The sequence below is a fragment of the Oncorhynchus masou genome, chromosome 5, assembly GCF_036934945.1.
Source record: "Oncorhynchus masou masou isolate Uvic2021 chromosome 5, UVic_Omas_1.1, whole genome shotgun sequence".
NCBI classification, from domain to species: Eukaryota; Metazoa; Chordata; class Actinopteri; order Salmoniformes; family Salmonidae; genus Oncorhynchus; species Oncorhynchus masou.
The window spans coordinates 57,780,283-57,801,615 of NC_088216.1; the positions used below are offsets into that span (position 1 = coordinate 57,780,283).

The following is a 21,333-nucleotide window of genomic DNA, read 5'->3' on the forward strand; positions in this document are numbered from 1 at the left end:
GTTTCTCCCATTCTTCTCTGCAGCTTCTCTCAAGCTCTGTCAGTTTGGATGGGGTGCGTCACTGCACAGCTATTTTCAGGTCTCGATCGGGTTCGATCGGGTTCAAGCCTGGACTCTGGAGTGCTCTGGAGCAGGATTTCATCAAGGATCTCTCTTTACTTTTCTCTGTTCATCTTTCCCTCGATCCTGACTAGTCTTCCAGTCCCTGCCGCTGGAAAACATCCCCACAGCATGATACTGCCACCACCATGATTTAACATAGGGATGGTATTGGCCAGGTGATGAGAGGTCCCTGGTTTCCTCCAGTCGTGACGCTGGGCATTCAGGCCAAAGAGTTCAATCTTGGTTTCATCAGACCAGAGAATATTTTCTCTCACTCTCTGACAGTCCTTTAGTCCTTTGCAGTCCTCAGTCCTTTGGCAATCTCCAAGCGGGTTGTCATGTGCCTTTTACTGAGGAGTGGCTTCTGTCTGGTCACTCTACCAGAGATGGTTGTCCGTCTGGAATGTTCTCCCATCTCCACAGAGGAACTCTGGAGCTCTGTCAGAGTGACCATCAGGTTCTTGATCACCTCCCTGACCAAGGCCCTTCTTCCCCGATTGCTCAGTTTGGCCGGGCGTTTCAGAATGACGAAGGCCACTGTGTTCTTGGGGATCTTCAATGTTGCATAAATGTTTTGGTACCCTTCCCCAGATCTGTGCCTCAACACTATCCTTTTTTGGAGCTCTATGGACCATTCCTTCAACCTCATGGTTTGGTTTTTGTTCTGACATGCACTGTCTACTGTGGGACCTTATAAAGACACGTGTGTGCCTTTCCAAATCACGTCCAATCAATTGAATTTACCACAGGTGGACTCCAATCAAGTTGTAGAATCATCAATGGAAACAGGATGAACCTGAATTCAATTTAGAGTCTCATAACAAATGGTCTAAATACTTATGAAAATAAGGTATTTCTGGTTTTGTTTTTAATACATTTGCTAACATTTCTAAAAACCTGTTGTCGCTTTGTCATTATAGTGTATTGTGTGTAGATTGATGAGGAAAAAAAGTTATTTAATCGATTTTAGAATAAGGCTTTAACGTAATAAAATATGTAAAAGGTGAAGGGGTCTGAATGGGGTCTGACAGTGAAATGCTTACTTATGGGTTCATTTCCAACAATGCAGAGTCAAAGACAAAAAAAAAATAGTTTGTGATATTAGTAATGCAGTGGACTCAATATATCATACATTGGCTTATTTCACGTGTTTATCACAGTTGCTATGCACCTACACCTTGTCGTAGACTATATGAGTGGTCTGTCCCAGTACGCTTAGGACATGGTGTGTCCCCACCCTAGTTACTTCCCAGACCCTGCAGCCTCAGGCGGAGCCTTGACCCCATGTTCTCACCCTCCAGACCGTTCAGTGGTCACTAGAGACCTAAGGGAGGCGGAAGAAAAGAGGACTGGTGAGGAAGAATATCACTGCAGCCCACTTGGCCTAGCTCACTTTGTTTTGCTGTCTCTTTCTCTTTCTCTGTCTCAAACACACTCAGGTATGCACGCAAACTCTCCCTTTTTCTCTCTCCCTCTCAGAAACTCTCTTGTTAATGTGGAGCATGGTAATGTTTAAGTGTGACAGATTTGACAGAGCCTGTTGTTGAGTGTGCTGTCTGTGTGCCTTTAAACTGATTGCTTGTAGAGCTCCATTTGCTGTGGATCTTTGTAGAACGAGGAGTACAAGGCAGGCTTATTAAGAGCTTTAACACAGTGCTGCCCCTCTCATACCAGCACCACCTGGGTTAAATGTTTAATTTACATTTACATTTAAGTCATTTAGCAGACGCTCTTATCCAGAGCGACTTACAAATTGGTGAATTCACCTTCTGACATCCAGTGGAACAGCCACTTTACAATAGTGCATCTAAATCATTAAGGGGGGGGGTGGTGAGAAGGATTACTTATCTTATCCTAGGTATTCCTTGAAGAGGTGGGGTTTCAGGAGTCTCCGGAAGGTGGTGATTGACTCCGCTGTCCTGGCGTCGTGAGGGAGTTTGTTCCACCATTGGGGGGCCAGAGCAGCGAACAGTTTTGACTGGGCTGAGCGGGAACTGTACTTCCTCAATGGTAGGGAGGCGAGCAGGCCAGAGGTGGATGAACGCAGTGCCCTTGCTTGGGTGTAGGGCCTGATCAGAGCCTGGAGGTACTGCGGTGCCGTTCCCCTCACAGCTCCGTAGGCAAGCACCATGGTCTTGTAGCGGATGCGAGCTTCAACTGGAAGCCAGTGGAGAGAGCGGAGGAGCGGGGTGACGTGAGAGAACTTGGGAAGGTTGAACACCAGACGGGCTGCGGCGTTCTGGATCTGGAAAGACGTGTAGATGTGTGTCATTGATGCGAGCTTCAACTGGAAGCCAGTGGAGAGAGCGGAGGAGCGGGGTGACGTGAGAGAACTTGGGAAGGTTGAACACCAGACGGGCTGCGGCGTTCTGGATCTGGAAAGACGTGTAGATGTGTGTCATTGAGGGAACACTCCCAGTTCCTCAGGTGGTAAGTCAGTCAGTCCTACTGCTGGCTGTCAAGAGGTGATGAGTTGATGGATGATGATGAGTTGATGGGATGATGGGTCCTCATCATCCCTGGCGTCTTGCTTTACAGTTAAGAGTTTTTCCTCTTGTCATTGAATAAAACAGAGACATTGAACATTTCCCTTACAAATAAGGACTAAAGATGTAATAAATGAGTTACATAAATGTCATACATCCTTCTCTCCTCCCCCTTTCTCTTCTCCATTTCTCTCTCCAGTGAGTGGTACCTGAATGGGAACTACCTGGTCATCATGGTGTCCATCAGTGTCATCCTGCCTCTGGCTTTGATGAAGCAGCTAGGTGAGTTTCTGTTAACTGTCTTAATTAAAACCTTAATAAGAGTATACTTATTTAATAATCTATCATACGTTAAATGTTTTGTTATGTTTTGTAAGTTAAGGTTCTCCGAATGTTTTTTTGTCTTGCACATGAAAAATGACAGATTTCTACTCTGATGAGGTTTTCAAGAGGGAAAAAAATCCCGCTTGAACAGTCATTTCATCATTGTGTTTGCCAATAACCCTTCCAGAGAAAGAAATGATTAGAACCAGTGACCTTCCTCTGTCTCATTTTTCCTCTACCCCCTCCCCTTCTCTTCCACCTACTCTTTCCCAATCCCCCTCTCTTCCTCCCTCTCCTTTCTCTCTCTCTCGTGTTGTGGCAAACAGTCCCCCACTGTTTTAGGATGGACTTTAGTAAATAGCCGTGTCATGTGAGATAATGTTACTGTCAGAAGTCCCATGAAAATATAAAAATACCCAGCGCAGAATACCCTGGCTTCAGCTCCATTTAATGAGCTCTCTTGTTTAACAAAGTGAAATGGCCACAAAGCTTTCATCAAGTGAGTGTCTCCCTCTCTGTTGTCTCTGTGTTTTTCTCCTATACGCTCTGTGAGAGACCCAGCTTCATGCATGCACCGTTCACTGGGATAGCAGTTTCAAAAACGGCTCATATTCAATTACATGAGAGGTAGAATGAAAGAGAGAGAGGGAGAGGAAGACAGAGTAGAGAGAGGGAGAGAGATGCAGAGAGAGGGGTGGAGGGGCTGGGAGAAAAGTCTTGACCTCTTATTAAGCGTTTCTCTCCTGCAGAGAATTGAGCCGAGAGAAGAGAGAGCAAGAGAAAAAGGGAGAGAGAGAGAAAGGAAAGAGAGAGAATCCATGCTACCGGAGCCCAGTAATGAGCTGCAGCTCTCAGTACTCCAGTCCTATTTAGTCTATTTCTCTAGGCACTCTAAGAACAAACACGCTTATGATCTCAAGCCCAAACACATTGTCTTGAAACAGGCAAATGTTTGTATGTGTTCCCTGTAATTAGCAGTGGGAGAAAATATTAAACATGACGGAAATAAGAGAGTCATTCTAACCTCCCACGCCCCATCCCCATTTGTCAGAGGATGTGAGAGTGTGATGTCTGATGAAGTGTCTCTGTGTTGTTTCAGGGTACTTGGGCTACACCAGTGGCTTCTCCCTCACCTGCATGGTCTTCTTCCTCATCTCGGTATGCACTGTTATACACAGCTACAGTATAGGCCTCCATGTGTTGCAGTGCTCTCATAATGGTCCAAATCCTGACTAATGGATTTCCATTGACTTGAATTGATGGTTTTTGCACATGTCAGAGTTCTATGCACAGATCTCAGGTCATAAGTTCTATTTTTCAAATCTGCAGTAATCTTCATGTTTTTGCACTCTTGCAGAAAAAGCAAATCAATCACTACACCCAGTTTAGTCTACTATCAGTCAGAGATCTGAGGTTCAACCTCTTTAATTTTCCCCTCTCTCAGATTTCTGTGGACAAGTTTTGTACCCTGCAGTTTCGGACCACGTTGGTCTGTGTCTGTGTGTGTGTGTGCGTGTGTGTGTGTTTGTCTGACCTAGTTTTGATTTTGTGTACTGTGCTGTTATGTATGCAGGCCCATGTCCTTCAGACTACTCATCTCATCCAGCCAACTACTCTTTCCTCTCTGCAGGTCATCTATAAGAAGTTCCATACCCCCTGTCCCTTTATAGACTTTGCCTTTAACAGCACAGCCAGTGTGATTGCTGTTACCAACGACACGGGTTACAACCAAGCCTGTGTTCCCAAAATGGTCAACCTCAACTCACAGGTGGGTTCCTGTATAGTTAACTCCATCAGCCCATCCTTTCCATCACAGGTATTCAAGAAAATATTTAGCATGTTGCTAATGACAATGGAAAAAACAGAGGACCCACTAGCCTGTTTGCACTATGAACAATCCCACTCTGTTGAATCACAATGTATTAATCAGCCCTGTGTGCTCCAGAAAGAGTAATAGGTCTGAATAGGAGGTAATGGGAGCATCCATCATGTGAAGGTTAGGGCTCAGCCTCCCAATGGTCTCCCAGTATTCCCAGACTGAGATGTCAGCTCCTGTCTGACTGGAGAGTAGAACCACTCGGGGGCTCACGTCATTCTCTGGCACAGTATCACAGACTGTAACAGTTCTCTCTCTGTGGGCCAACTCTGGGGAAATGGCCCTGATGAGGAAGGCCTGGCATTTCTGGGGCTCAGTCTTTCTCATGTCTTACTATGACAATGTCTTCAGCGAGTACTCTGCAGCTACACTGTAAAAACAATCCTGTTGTTTTGACGGTACCTTGCTGGCAGCCAGTTACGTAAATTACAAATAAACATTGGGTTAACAGTACATTACTGTAAACTTTACAGTAATGTACTGCTAAAGTTTTGTTGGAATTTACGATAACATACTGTACATTGTTTTATGGTAACATACACACTATTAGAAAAAAAGGGGCTGAGTATAACCATACAGTGTTCTTTGGATTGTCCTCATAGGGGAACCCTTTTTGTTACTGGGTATAACCCTCCATGTATGTAAGGTTCTTCAAAGAACCCCATCTATATGGTTGTACCTAGAACCCTCTATCAAAACCAATTTTATCATCTAAAGATTCTTCCTAGTGTCACGGCTTTCGTTGTGGGAAGAAGGAGCGGACCAAAATGCAGCGTAGTTGTGATTCATTTTATTTAATACGGAAACTATACACGATAAACTAACAAAATAACAAACGTACGAAAACCGAAAACAGCCCTATCTGGTGCAAAACACAGAGACAGGAACAATCACCCACAAACACACAGTGAAACCCAGGCTACTTAAATATGGTTCCCAATCAGAGACAATGACTAACACCTGCCCCTGATTGAGAACCATATCAGGCCAAACACAGAAATAGACAAACAAGACATCCAACATAGAATGCCCACTCAGATCACACCCTGACCAACCAAAACATAGAAACATACAAAGTAAACTATGGCCAGGGCGTGACAGTACCCCCCCCCCCCAAGGTGCGGACTCCGACCGCAAAACCTGAACCTATCGGGGAGGGTCTGGGTGGGCATCTGTACGCGGTGGCGGCTCTGGTGCTGGACGTGGCCCCACTTCACCGCAGTTCTCCTCCACCTTGTCCGCTTCCGTGACCTCCCAGCCACGGCAACCCTACTTAACAACACGGGACAGAGGGGCAGCTCGGGACAGAGGGGCAGCTCGGGACAGAGGGGCTCTTCGGACTCCGGCAGCAGCGCCGGACAGGCGGGAGACTCCGGCAGCAGCGCCGGACAGGCGGGAGACTCCGGCAGCAGCGCCGGACAGGCGGGAGACTCCGGCAGCAGCGCCGGACAGGCGAGAGACCCGGACAGGCGGGAGACCCCGGCAGCAGCGCCGGACAGGCGGGAGGCCCCGGCAGCAGCGCCGGACAGGCGGGAGAACCCGGCAGCAGCGCCGGACAGGCGGGAGACCCCGGCAGCAGCGCCGGACAGGCGGGAGACCCCGGCAGCAGCGCCGGACAGGCGGGAGACCCCGGCAGCAGCGCCGGACAGGCGGGAGACTCCGGCAGCGCAGGAGAGGAGAAAGGCTCTGGCAGATCCTGGCTGACTGGCGGATCTGGAAGAATCTGGCTGATAGGCGGATCTGGAAGAGTCTGGCAGACTGACGGTTCCGGCAGATCCTGGCAGACTGGCGGATCTGGAAGAGTCAGGCTGACTGGCGGATCTGGAAGAGTCTGGCTGACTGGCGGATCTGGAAGAGTCTGGCTGACTGGCGGATCTGGAAGAGTCTGGCTGACTGGCGGATCTGGAAGAGTCTGGCTGACTGGCAGATCTGGAAGAGTCTGGTTGACTGGCGGATCTGGAAGGGTCTGTCGGATCTGGAAGAGTCTGGTTGACTGGCGGATCTGGAAGAGTCTGGTTGACTGGCGGATCTGGAAGAGTCTGGTTGACTGGCAGATCTGGAAGAGTCTGGCTGACTGGCAGATCTGGAAGAGACTGGCTGACTGGCAGATCTGGAAGAGTCTGGCTGACTGGCAGATCTGGAAGAGTCTGGTTGACTGGCGGATCTGAAAGAGTCTGGTGGATCTGGAAGTCTGGTTGACTGGCGGATCTGGAAGAGTCTGGTTGACTGGCAGATCAGGAAGAGTCTGGCTGACTGGCAGATCTGGAAGAGTCTGGCTGACTGGCAGATCTGGAAGAGTCTGGCTGACTGGCAGATCTGGAAGAGTCTGGCTGACTGGCAGATCTGGAAGAGTCTGGCTGACTGGCAGATCTGGAAGAGTCTGGCTGACTGGCAGATCTGGAAGAGTCTGGTTGACTGGCAGATCTGGAAGAGTCTGGTTGACTGCCAGATCTGGAAGAGTCTGGCTGACTGGTAGATCTAGAAGAGTCTGGTTGACTGGCGGGTCTGGAAGAGTCTGGCTGACTGGCGGATCTGGAAGAGTCTGGCTGACTGGCGGATCCTGACAGACTGACGGCTCTGGCTGCTCCATGCTGACTGGCAGCTCTGGCTGCTCCATACAGATTGGCAGCTCTGGCTGCTTCTTGCATACTGGCAGCTCTGGCTGCTCCATGCAGACTGGCAGCTCTGGCAGCTCCGTGCAGACTGGCAGCTCCTTGCAGACTGGCAGCTCCTTGCAGACTGACAGCTCCTTGCAGAATGGCAGCTCCTTGCAGAATGGCAGCTCCTTGCAGACTGACAGCAGCTTGCAGACTGGCAGCTTCTTGCAGACTGGCAGCTCCTTGCAGACTGGCAGCTCCGGCTGCTCCATGCAGACTGGCAGCTCTGGCTGTTCCATGAAGACTGGCAGCTCTGGCTGCTTCATGCAGACTGGCAGCTCTGGCTGCTCCATGCAGGCTGGCAGCTCTGGCTGCGCTAAACAGGCAGGAGACTCCGGCAACGCTGTAGAGGCGGAAAGCTCTGGCAGCGCTAAACAGGCGGGAGACTCCAGCAGCGCAGGAGAGGAGGAAGGCTCCGGCAGCGCTGGAGAGTCGAGGCGCACTGTAGACCTGATGCGTGGTCTTGGCACTGGTGGTACTGGGCCGAGGACACGCACAGGAAGCCTGGTGCGGGGAGCTGCCATCGGAGGGTTGGTGTGTGAAGGTGGCACAGGATGGGATAGACCGTGAAGGCGTACTGGAGATCTTGAGAGCAGTGCTGGCACAGGACATGCAAGGCTAGGGAGGTGCATAGGAGGCCTGGTGCGTGAGGCTGGCACCAACTTCAACAGCCGACTAGCATGCACCTCAGGACGAGTATGGAGCGCTGACCCAGGTGCCATCAAATCCCCGACACGCTCCGTTGGGCGAATTCCATATTTAAAGCACCAACACAGCAACTCCCTCATTACTCTCTCCTCCAATTTCCCCATTAACTCCTTCACAGTCTCTGTTTCTCTCACCTCCAACACCGGCTCTGGTTCTGGTCTCCTCCTTGGCTCCTCATGATAAACAGGGAGAGTGGGCTCAGGTCTGACTCCTGACTCTGCCACACTCTTCCTGAGCCGCCCCCCTAAGAAATTTTAGGGGCTGACTCTCGCGCTTCCATCCGCTTAGCCGTGCTGCCTCCTCATACCGGCTCCTCTCCGCCTCCAATTCTTTCTTGGGACGGCGATATTCTCCATGCTGAGCCCAGGGTCCTTCTCCATCTAATTCATCCTCCCATGTCCATTCCTTCTTTTGTTGCTCCTGCTGTTGCTTTTGCCTGTAACCACGCCGCTTGGTCCTGTTGTGGTGGGTGATTCTGTCACGGCTTTCGTTGTGGGAAGGAGGAGTGGACCAAAATGCAGCGTAGTTGTGATTCATTTTATTTAATACGGAAACTATACACGATAAACTAACAAAATAACAAACATACGAAAACCGAAAACAGCCCCATCTTTTTAAAATATTTTTTTAATAAAAAATAATTTATTACCTTCAATACCATTCATTCTTTACAACTCATAATTTTCATACATACTCCAATAATGGTATTTTAATTTTAACAAAACAAAAACCCCAAACAAAACCTCAGGGGAGCATCTTCCCTCCCCGTCACCCTACAAAATACCTTTCCCTATCTCTCCGCCCCTAATCTATCCGATTACAAATCTAAATGACACCCAGCCCTAAACCCCCCTTCCACCTCTCCCGAGCAGCATGCTGCCCCCACTTCCTCTCCTCCCTCTTCATCCTGCCCCTCAAATCTCCTTCCACCCTCCTCACTATCCCTTCCACCCCCCAATCTCTCCCTGTCTTCACCATGTTCTGCCTGGCTTCCCACAGCCCCCTTTTAAAGAGACTCATGAGAAGCCAGAGCAGAAACCTGTCCCTATCCGTCCCTATCGCTCTCCCTACACCTCTCTCTAACCTGGCCCACGTCAATACAAAATCCTCCCTTTAACAAACCTAACAACACCCGTTCCCTAGCCTATACTACTCCGGCAAAGGCACAGTCCCAAAAGACATGGCGCACAGTCTCCTCCCTGCCACAAGAGGATCTTGGACAGGTGGGGGATTGCACCAAACTATACCGGTACATGATGGAACGTACCGGCAAGCACTTATGGAGGCTCAACCAATTCAGATCCTTGAGCCTGTTGTCCAGACCCCGCGCCTGCACTCCCTCCCAAACCACTTCCGAGATGCCCACTACAGGCGCCGGACTCCCTGCCTTTCTGACCTCCTCGTACAGGTGCCTGTGATCTAAACCTACTCGGGCAACTTCAACCTCAGGGTGCGCACGCAGCCACTTGGCCGCATGACCAAAGTGCCACGGCAGCTGTTCCGCCCGAGGACCCGTGTTAGACCACACCATTACGCTTCTTGCCTGATATGAGAAGAACACCCGCAGGAGGTAACCGGACGGGTGTATCACTGGATGAGCAAGCTCCATTAACAAGAAAGAAACAAAAATTGCGTCCAGCTTGAGGGGGAAATGTGGTACCCCTCTACCTCCCTCCCCGATGGGACAGAGCATGCGTGCCCTGGCGACCCACTCGCACCTGCCACTCCACATGAACTGAAACACAAAAGGCCTCCTCAGACAAGCCGGCAATGGGTAGATGTACGCCAAAAACAAAAGAGACGGCAACACATCCACCTTTAGGACCAGGACTTTGCCCATAAAAGACAAATACCTAGCCTTCCACATTGCTAGCTTCCTCTGTACCACTGCGATACGCATGTTCCAGTTTAGCGTCGCTGAGCCGGAGGTCTCAAAATGGACCCCGAGAATCCTCAGGGCCCCCTCACAGAGAGAGAACCCCCCAGGCACATCCGTTCTACCGCGCCATCTTCCGAAAAACTTGACGGAAGACTTTGCTTGGTTCAGAACTGCTCCCGACGCTCGGGTGAAATCCCCAAAGATGGCAAGGGACCTTGTCAGGCACGAGTCCTTACACAGCAGCAAGGAAGTGTCGTCGGCGTACTGCGTGTTAAGATGGCGCCCACCACTTCCAGGGATCAACAAGCCTTCCACCCCTGTGTCTGCCCTAATGGCAGCCCCCAGAAGCTCCATGTACAGAACAAAGAGGAGAGCCGAGAGTGGGCACCCCTGCCTGACCCCAGACGAGAGGTCAAAAACGTCACCCAAGTGACTATTTACACTAACTCGGCACCCCGCTCCGACATATAATGTACGAATCCATCCTATGAACTTCTCCCCAAATCCTAATCGACCTAACACTCTGAATAAAAAGGATCTATTCACACGATCAAAAGCTTTCGCCTGATCTAGCGCTGCTACCATTAAAGGCAGTCCTCTATCTTCAACCCAAGCGATGGAGTCCCTGATTAACTGTAGGTTCCATCTAATAGAGCGGCCCTCTACCCCGCACGTCTGATCCTCATGGACGACGAAGGGAAGGGCTGTGCGCAACCGGTCTGCTAAAACCTTTGCAAGTAGCTTGTAATCTACACACAGCATGGTCAACGGCCGCCAGTTGCCAAGGTCTGTTACTTCCCCCTTCTTATATAAAAGTGACAGCACACCAACAGCCATTGATCCCCCCGGGACCCCCGTCTCAAGGATGGCCTTCAAGACTTCGAGGACCACTGGTCCAAGTATACCCCAAAACTTGAGATAAAACTCAGCCGGCAGCCCATGCATCCCAGGCACCTTCCCTTTTCCCATCCTCCTAAGAGCGCTCTCAACCTCTTCTAGTGAAATCTGGGCCTCCATCACTTCTCTAATGTCCTCCGGCAACCGCCTGGACAAGTGTTCTAAAAACACATTTCCCTGCTCTACATCTATTTCCCTTTCCTTAAATAAACCTTGGAAATGATCAGTTGTCACCCTGACCATATCCTCTGGTTCTCTAACTATACTACCATTTTCTTCCCTAACGCCATGCATTACCTTCCTACTCTGTCTGGCCCTAACCGACTTAAAGAACATAGCAGAACAAGTCTCATTATGTTCTAGAAAGCCACTATGCGCACGCTCCAGGAAAGCTCGAGCCTTCCGCTCCTGCAACTCCCTGAGCTGCGCCTTTAGGGTTGCGGATCTCTCCCAGTCAAACGACCCGCCGAGGTTGCCTGCCTCGTATTCGAGTTCAATTAACCTTTGGATACGATCCACCTCCCTCCTCTCCTCCCTTTTTTTCCTCTTGCAATACCCTATTATAAAAGCCCTAATCCTCACCTTAACTAATTTCCACCACTCTAACACCCCCTCGCACATGGACCGGAGGCCTTCAAGCCTCCAAAAGAAACCAAAAAACCCGTCAACAAAAGCCTGCTCCTCCAGCACATCCCGATCTAACTTCCAGTACCCCCTACCAAAGAGGCAGACTGGCGAACCCACCTGCAGGAGCACCCCGTCGTGATCCGAAAAGAAAACAGGCAACAGCCGCCCAGACAACTTACCCAAAGACCTGGGTACAAAAATATAGTCGAGCCTCCGCACAACCCCCTTGGAGTTGCGCCATGTAGGACCGGCCATTTTCGGAGTAGTGTGCAGGCCACCATCAACCAGACCATGGCAAGCCATTAGCCCGGTGATGGCGCCTGCACTGCTATTCCCCCCCTATTCCTAAATCTGTATTAAAGTCCCCCCTATCACTAATTTCCTATTTGTGACATACAGGGGCGCCAGACAGTCCACCATCTCCCTCCTGTCTGCCACCACCTGTGGCTGTGGCCCATACACCACCACTAATCTAAATTTACAATCCCTTATCGTAACATCCACCCCTATAACCCTCCCCTGCATCACCACAAAAGAACCCTCCACTTTTACCTCCCTGTGCCCACACAAAATCCCTACCCCCGATGAGTGCACCCCCCCAATACCCCAAACCGACTCCCTCTTGTCCCACTCCCTCTTAAACCTACTAACATCCCCTCCATCCCTCAGGTGAACCTTCTGTAAAAAAACAAAAATCAAACCCCACATCCTCCAGATAACTTAAAACCGCCCTCCTCTTAACAAAATCCCTTAAACCCCTTACATTTAAACTAGCAAAAGTAAAATTAGACCCCATGAAAGAATAAAATAAAAACATGTAATACACTCAAATATTAAACCCAGACAGAAAAAAACAAAACCAGGAGACTCACCCGATGCTCCCCTGCTCCATATCTACCGGTGAGAACACCATCCGTACTCCCGACATCCCCCCCTCTTCCTCCATCTCACCAACCCAGGATGCAGGAATAGTGTTTGGCTCCGGGGTGCCCTGCACCCTGGGTCTACCCCCACAATCCTCCCCCTCCCCAGTGCTGCAGCTGGATTGGAAAAAAAATCGGGGAGGCTGAGTCCCCAAACAAAAAAACTCCCCACCTCCTCCTGTACCCAGTCCTGAGTCTTGTTAGGTGTGTCCCCACCCAACAGAAGTTGAGGGCCTGGGGAAACCAGCAGCAACCCAGAAGTTTCTCCCACCCCCATCACTCTCTTGGCCATTCCCTCCCTCTCACTGTCGGCCAATCGCACCCTCCTCTTCATTCTCTTCTTTGGTGATGGCGGCAGTGGAGAGATACCACCCTCCCCCCCCGCCAGCTCCTCCACCATACCCCTCATCTCTTCGACCAGGGCACTTTCCCCCCAGTCCACTTGCTCTTCCACCGTCTCCTTCTCCATCACTCCTCCCTCGCTTTCTTCTCTCTCATGCTCCTCCACTCGGTTGCCTTCTTCCGCCACTTTTCCTGTTTCTCCTACTCCCGTGCCTTCCGTTTCCTTCTCTCTTCCATCCGCCGCTTCTTGCTCCTCCTCCCTCCTTGCGGCCTTCCCCTCTGGACCTGTACTCTGGTCATGAGGCGTGCTTCCTTCCCCTCTTCTTCTTCCCCCATCCCCCGCTCCTGCTCCCCCCCAGCCGCAGACGCATATGACCTCTGATGAGCCGGGTACCCCCGCCACAGGTGTGCTGACGAGCCACACCCGTGGCACGCCTTAGGCTTGTCACAATCCCTCGCCTCGTGTTCCTCAGATCCACAAAATCTGCATTGTCTCGTGCTGCACGAGGCGAAAATGTGGCCGTAGGCCATACAGCGTCTGCAAAATGGGGGCTGACGTGCATAAAACAACGTCCCCCTGTCAGCCCCTAGGGAGAACATAGCAGGAGGATGGAGGTAGCCACCATGTCCCTTTGGGTCCTCCCTGAGGAGGGCCTGGATGCCTCTCCTCCCATTCCAAAACCCAAGGGAGTCTTTGAGGTGCCTTGCTGAGGAGACGTTATCCATGTATCTCCCCAGAAAGGCCCTCACCTCTTCGTCCTTAATGTATGGGTTGTAAATGTTGACAGTTACAACCCTAAATTTGTTCTTCGCCAGGCTTGTTATTTCATAATGGCTCATCGGCCTCTCACCTCCCACTGCTCTTGCCCTTCTCAGGATATCAGCGTGTTTCTCCTCTGTATTTAGTGCCACGTCGTATGCTCCCTCCAACGAGTTGAAACAAAACACGTCCTTCACCGTCAGCTTTAGAATCCCCATCAATATTATCCTTCCAAAAGTTTCCCGTCCTAAAGGCTCCAACTCCTTCTCCTTCCAAGCAAACCGAATCGTGTTGGCCAGCCCAATCCCAGGGACCGACCGTGTTGATGGATTTTGTACCATCTCCGCAAGGAGAATGGCGCTCGTTCTCTTCTCTTCCAAAACAAGGAAAAAAGAAAAACCAAAGTGACTGAGCCTATACTGGTGCAAAGTAACACAGAGACAGGAACAATCACCCACAAACACACAGTGAAACCCAGGCTACCTAAATATGGTTCCCAATCAGAGACAATGACTAACACCTGCCCCTGATTGAGAACCATATCAGGCCAAACACAGAAATAGACAAACAAGACATCCAACATAGAATGCCCACTCAGATCACACCCTGACCAATAGAAACATAGGAACATACAAAGTAAACTATGGCCAGGGCGTGACACCTAGAACCATCTATGAAGGGTTTCACCAGCCTTATTAGCCTTTAAAATTACATTCTAAACTATTTAATGACTTCCGAGTTAAATTAAAAAAGATATTTATGACAATACATATAATTTGGCCTTTCTTTGAGGGCTTAGTTACACCCTAACACAGTGGTGTTAGGAATCTCCTGATTTACAGGCCACATCATGCCTGAAAGTCACATTATGCTGGTTGGCAAAGTGATGTGTAATTCATATTGGAATCCAGCCAGTTTGGACATCCAACAAGTCGAATTGTTAATTAGCTGCAGTCTCCATTTAGACTGCCAGGGTAGGTACATTTGAACACCGAGACTACCTCAATCATCTAAACTGGAGAAACCATCTCAGTAATGGGTGCAGTAAATCAAATTATTAACAGAATGGATTAGTTTAGAAATCTGTATGTTTATTTATCTTTGTGTAGTATAATATTAATCAACCAATCAATGTACATGCAAAAACACAGGTATTATAGTAAAACAAATCATTCTGTAAATCTCCCTGCAATAGAGCATGCTGGGAGATATTATATATGGTTCTATGTAGAACCCTTCTTGCCTTTCAGAGAATCATTCTTGCCTTCCAAAGAATCATCAAAGAACCCTTTCTTCCAAAAACAGTTCTTAGGATGGTACATGGAACCCTTGTATTCCAAAACGTTTTTTTTCTGATAAAAACAGATTTTGGTAGAACCCTATCCCTCCGCAAAGACCCGTTTTGGAACCCTATTTTTTAAGAGTGCAGATAAGTTACAGTGTACTTAAATCAGTCACCTAACCAAACCTACATGTACATTTGATCTCAATCAATCAATCCAACTGTCACGTTGGTATGACGGATCGGGACACAGACGCAGGAATGTGTAATCGTTTTTTTTTTAAGCCCAAATGATGGTGTGCCGTGTAAAGACGCGGGGAACGAAGACCAAAGAAACGCGTAACAAAACACAGGGTAGAAACCCAAAACAAAAGAGCGAGGAGTACCTCAAATAAATAACACGCGCACAACGATTAACACACGGGATGAGACCCGTAATCATCTGCACAATCCACAAGGGCACGAAAGCCCAAAACACACAGCACAGGTACTCTCACGCACCAACGGACATTGTAACAATAATCAACCACCCAATGGAAACCAAAAGGCACACATATACAACTACTAATCAGTGGGAAATGGGGACAGGTGTGTGTAATGAAAGATCCGGACACCAACTACCTCGTACCCCAGTACACTGACTCGGTACCGGTACTCCTTGTATATAGCCTCGTTATTGTTCATTTATTGTGTTATTTTATTGTGTTACTGTTTTCTTTTAATCTATTTGTTAATTTTCTTACTTTTTAACTGCATTGTTGGGGAAGGGCTCGTAAGTAAGCATTTCACTGTAAAGTCTACATTTGTTGCATTCGGCATGTGACAAATACAATTGTATTTGATATTCATATTATGCAGTACTATTAGTAACAGTACAGTTGTAGTCTTGTGTAGTCAGTCATACACTGGGGAATTAGCAGTAGATTATTGACTAGTGTATACAAACCCATAATCAGCATCCCCTAAAGATGCACTAGATTTCCCAAGTTGCCCCGGGTAGTTCGATCAGTCCCTCCTGCTGATATACTTATGGCCCATCCCTAAGCAGGCTAAACGTTGGTCAGTAGCCAGGTCCAAGTTAATCACAGGAAATCATTTGCTCTGTGTGATGTGTGCTTCAAGGCCCTAATGGCCAGTAAAACACTAGGTTGGTGGTAAGAGGGTTGGGGCTGGCGCCACCGTATCCATGGTGACTTCACAGTTAATTGTTTTCCAGACTGCCTACACCATCCCCATCCTGGCGTTTGCCTTTGTATGCCATCCTGAGGTCCTGCCCATCTACACCGAGCTCAAAAAGTAGGTGCCCCACTTTTCCAGGATGCAACATTGTTGCTGTAATTCAGTTCAGTCATCCTGCAGATAGGAAAATCATTATGTCAACTTTGTGCTTGGCTACTCATATGCCAGTGTCATATAGCACACTGCTTTGCATTCTCACTAATATGTAAATACGCATGGCTAGCCTGGTGATAATCTGAATAATCATCCTACTTTAGATCAATCTGACATGTGTTCAGCCACAATATAATATTCCTTTGTAAGATTCTTGGATCTTATGTAACCCTCAAACAAATCAAAAATGCCCTAAAGCTCAAACTGGCCTTTTTTGGGGGGCATATTGGTGTGTGTGTGGTGTGTGTGTACGCGTGTGTGACATCACATCATCCAATATTCTCTGATTTCAGCCCAACCAAGCAAAGGATGCAGCATGTGTCCAACATCTCCATTGTAGTCATGTACACCATGTACTTCCTGGCTGCTCTGTTTGGATACCTGACCTTCTATGGTGAGGCCCACTCACCTCCATGTCATTATAATGCTCCCCCCAGGCCCATTTTACATGAGCTTCAGGCTAGTTCAGTTCGCTAACACAAAGCCACTTCTCACGTTTGCCATTCATTTGCATGGACAAAGCTCTTTTAGGCTTCAGAGGCTGTTTTTAAAGTGGTAGAGAATCGTTATGAAGTAACTGCTCCTCCTGGTGGCCGTAGCTCATATCAGACCAATTTGTAATATGCCAGTGATTCTACTCTATGACATTGTTATAAGCACAATCATAGCAGTATATTACTGTTGTATATTTCAATATAAGGCTCCAAGCACAAAGAGGAGCAGCATGTAACATATAAGCCAGACTTACTTTTGCCTTCTGATGGAAAAACATTAATGTGACGATGATATGTTGCATATCGTTTGTAATACATTTTCTGCTCTTTCTGGAGTTGGTGGTTATTGATGCTTCGCTAAGCCCTTCTCCTGTGTGTCTGCCCCCTACAGGTGAGGTGGAGTCAGAGCTGCTGCACACCTACAGCCGTCTGGACCCGTACGACACCCTGATCCTCTGTGTCCGTCTGGCCGTGCTCACCGCTGTCACACTCACCGTCCCCATAGTGCTCTTCCCTGTGAGTATTACCTCTTATCACAAACTATGTGTCTGGCTCAATGAAACTGTGTATGTCTAGAAGTAAAGATGTATACTATGTATACTTAGCATGTATGTCACTGTCACTTTGGACAAACGCAGCTGTTAAAACAGCATATTACTATATTAAAGCAGTGAGTTTCTTTGATGAAAGTGTGTGTCTGTGAATAAGAATAGTGTCGTAACTGTGCTTTTCTCCCTGTGGTCTTCTCAGGTAAGGAGAGCCATCCAGCAGTTGTTTTTCCCCAACAAGACATTCTACTGGCCCCGCCACATTGCCATTGCTGTCACCCTGCTCACCCTCATCAACATGCTGGTCATCTTCGCCCCTAACATCCTGGGCATCTTCGGCATCATCGGTAGGAATTCAAAAAATGCACATCTGTAGAACGTATGCCTCCAGACACAAGGCTACCTGGAATTGTACCTCATTGAACACAAAAGGGCACACCTGCCTGTAAGTAAAAGCTCAGGAATTTAGGTGAGAATTTAACCTTTATGTAATAAAGCAGTCTAACTTTCTGCACTGTCATTGTGACTTTGCTAAGAGGAAATATCATTGTCCAGACAGATGGAGGTCTAGTTGCCCTCGGCTACCTTACAATAAACTGGGGGGGGGGGTCCTCGCAGAGTGATGATCATAGCCTCTTACATTTCACCCTAGACCATTTGATCCCCTATGCATTAACCCCTCAGCCGTAATAATGTACTTACAGTGACAGATTTGGAGACATTTTCGGGGAAAGCTCTTAAATCACCTCAGGAATGATAAAGTCTTATGATCGAAGAAACTGAAATGTTCGATCCTTTCATCAAGGATTATAATGCATTTTACATGTATGCTGTAGTTTTAGCACCTTATTGTCCAAACTCTGTGTAGTTTCATGAGTATTGTTGGGTGAATAGTAATCTGTTGTGTTTAATGCTAACTTCAACACTTTCTATCCCAATAAAGCCTTTAGAATGGAATCTCTTGTTTCTGCTGGTGTCATTCTGGCAGTGAGGGAGACAAAGGATACTTTTTGGTGACTTTCCTGACATCGCTAGGCTACTTCCTCGCTGTTCATTTGGGCTCTTGTTATTCTACGGTTCTGTAGATCTTGTTGTTTGACACTATGGCTACAGAGTGTTTTTATCCTCTCCTCCCTCAGGTGCCACATCTGCCCCCTGCCTCATCTTCATCTTCCCTGCTGTCTTCTACATCCGCATTGTACCCGAAGAGGAGGAGCCCATGCGCTCTACCCCCAAAATCCTGGTGAGTGATGTCTCCTAGCGCCCCCCTACATCCTACAGCCATAGAGACTCCTGTCATGTCTTACTAGAACTCTGCAGATTACTGTTAACTATTGGTTTTTAACCCATAAGAGTCTTAGCCTTGTCACAGTGGAGGTTACTCGGAGGAGGAAGTGGAGGACCATCCTCTTCAGTGAATTTAATAAAAATAAAAATTGTAAAACCTTAAAAAAGTTATCCTATTTTTATAAAACTAAACTAAATATAATCAAGACACCAAATAACTGATTAAAACACAATATTTTACAAAGGAGGTTTAGAGTAGCCTCAACAGCACTCCATAGGGTAGCATCATGGTGTAGCCAGAGGAAAGCTAGCTTCCGTCCTCCTCTGCATACATTGACTTCAATACGAAACCTAGGAGGCTCATGGTTCTCAGGTCCTTCCAAAGACTTATACAGTAATTATGACAACATCCGAAGGACGTCCTCCAGCCTATCAGAGCTCTTGCAGCGTGAATGACATTTCTCCACCCAATCAAAGCATCAGAGAATTAATCGAGTAACTGAGATCATAAGCTACAGCTAGCTAGCACTGCAGTGTAAAATGTGGTGAATAGTTGGCTCAAAGAGAGAAAGACAATAGTTGAACAGTTTTGAACAAATTAATTTCTTCCAAAATGAAGGAGAAACAAGAGAGAAATAGAGAGAGAGAGAGTTTGTCATTCTTTTCACTTTCAGTTTCACTTACTTCAAATCAAAACATTAACGTGCTGAATACAACAAGTGTAGACCTTACCCTGAAATGCTTAAAACCAACAGTGCAATTCAAGAAGAGTTCAGAAAATGTTTACCAAAATAAAAAGTAATAAAAGGTAACACAATAACATAACAATAACGAGGCAATACACACAGGGTACCGGTACCGAGTCAGTGTGCGGGGGTACAGGTTAGTTGTGGTAATTTGTACATGTAGGTAGGGATGAAGTGACTGTGCATAGATAATAAACACTGAGTAGCAGCAGTGTACAAAACAAATGGAGGGGGGGGTCTTGGGTGACTGGAGTCTCTGACAATTTTATGGGCTTTCCTCTGACACTGCCTATTATATAGGTCCTGGATTGCAGGAAGCTTGGCCCCAGTGATGTAGTAGGCTGTACGCGCTACCCTCTTTAGTGCCTTACGGTCAGATGCTGAGCTGTTGCCATACAAGGCAGTGATGCAACCGGTCAGAATGCTATTGATGGTGCAGCTGTAGAACTTTTTGAGGATTTGGGGACCCATGCCAAATCTTTTCAGTCTCCTGAGGGGGAAAAGGGATTGTCGTGCCCTCTTCACGACTGTCTTGATGTGTTTGGACCATGATAGTTCGTTGGTGATGTGGACACCAAGGAACTTGAAACTCTTGACCCGCTCCACTACAGCCCCATTGATGTTAATGGGGGCCTGTTCGGCCCGCCTTTTCCTGTAGTCCACGATCAGCTCCTTTGCTCACATTGAGGGAGAGGTTGTTGTCCTGGCACCACACTGCAGTTCTCTGACCTCTTCCCTATAGGCTGTCTCATCGTGATCAGGCCTAATACTGTTGTGTCGCCAGCAAATTTGATGGTGTTGGAGTCGTGTTTGGCCACGCAGTCGTGGGTGAACAGGGAGTACAGGAGAGGACTAAGTACACACCCCTGACAGGCCCCAGTGTTGAGGATCAGTGTGGCAGACGTGTTGTTGCCTACCCTTACCACCTGGGGGTGCTCCGTCAGGAAGTCCAGGATCCAGTTGCAGAGGGAGGTGTTTAGTTCCAGGGTCCTTAGCTTAGTGAAGAGCTTTGAGGGCACAATGGTGTAGAATGCTGAGCTGTAGTCAATCTCACATATTGTAGGTGTTCCTTTTGTCCAGGTGGGAAAGGGCAGTGTGGAGTGCGTAGACCGTGTTTCAGTATGATATGTTGAATAAAGACAGACAACAATGCCAAGTTCAATAGCCTTGTTCATGCATTGTACAAATCCCGGGGAACAGTCAGGCTAGTCGATTACCTATCAACTAGACTCCTTAACTGTCATGCCCTGACCTTAGAAAGCCGTTTTATTTTTCTATTTTGTTAGGTCAGGGTGTGATGTGGGGTGGGCATTCTATGTTTTGTTTTCTATGTTTCTTTATTTCTATGTTTTGGCCGGGTATGGTTCTCAATCAGGGAAAGTTGTCTATCGTTGTCTCTGATTGGGAATCATACTTAGGTAGCAATTTTCCCTCCTTCAGTGTGGGTAGTTAACTTTGTTTGTAGCACTTAGCCCTGTAAGCTTCACAGTTGTTTCTTGAATTTTTGTTTTTGTTGGCGACATTTTAAAATAAATGTAAATTGTACGCTCACCATGTTGCACTTTGGTCCACTTCTTTCAACGGTCATGACAGAACTACCCACCACCAAAGGACCAAGCAACGTGGTTAGGAGGAGAGGACATGACGGAAACCTGCGAGGCAGGGGGGGGGGGGCAGATGACGTGGGCGCTCTCGAGGCAAAAGAAATGGGCTGGCTTTCCTGCATAAGGCAGCATCCAAGTCCCCATTGGCTGGAGTCGCTCTGGATTGTGACAGGCTTCGTGACGTTGTTGTAGCACAACACTGGCATGGATGAAGCCAGAGATATCAACTCCTGCACTACGGCCTCGTGCTTGGGTAGCCAGTGCCATGGTGTGTCTTTGTCCAGCAACAGACTGGTTTGGCATGTCGAAGATTGCTCGGACCTGTCTGGGTTCGGCTTCAGGCCTTTTGCCGAGAGAGTGTGGCCATGGAAGTGGACGTCTTTCACCTTGAACTGCAGC

At 48.1% G+C, this 21,333-nt stretch overlaps 1 protein-coding gene across 2 annotated transcripts in view; it reads left to right on the forward strand.

The window, feature by feature from the left end:
* Positions 1-21,333, forward strand: part of LOC135539943 (sodium-coupled neutral amino acid transporter 3-like) — a 53,947-nt gene that overhangs the window by 23,897 nt on the left and 8,717 nt on the right. For both annotated transcript variants that reach the window (XM_064966214.1, XM_064966215.1), the window contains 8 exons: positions 2,788-2,870; positions 4,012-4,070; positions 4,543-4,680; positions 16,080-16,159; positions 16,549-16,649; positions 17,141-17,265; positions 17,500-17,644; positions 18,437-18,540. In XM_064966214.1, the coding sequence (XP_064822286.1) occupies positions 2,788-2,870; positions 4,012-4,070; positions 4,543-4,680; positions 16,080-16,159; positions 16,549-16,649; positions 17,141-17,265; positions 17,500-17,644; positions 18,437-18,540 (835 nt within the window). The remainder of the gene's footprint in view (positions 1-2,787; positions 2,871-4,011; positions 4,071-4,542; positions 4,681-16,079; positions 16,160-16,548; positions 16,650-17,140; positions 17,266-17,499; positions 17,645-18,436; positions 18,541-21,333) is intronic.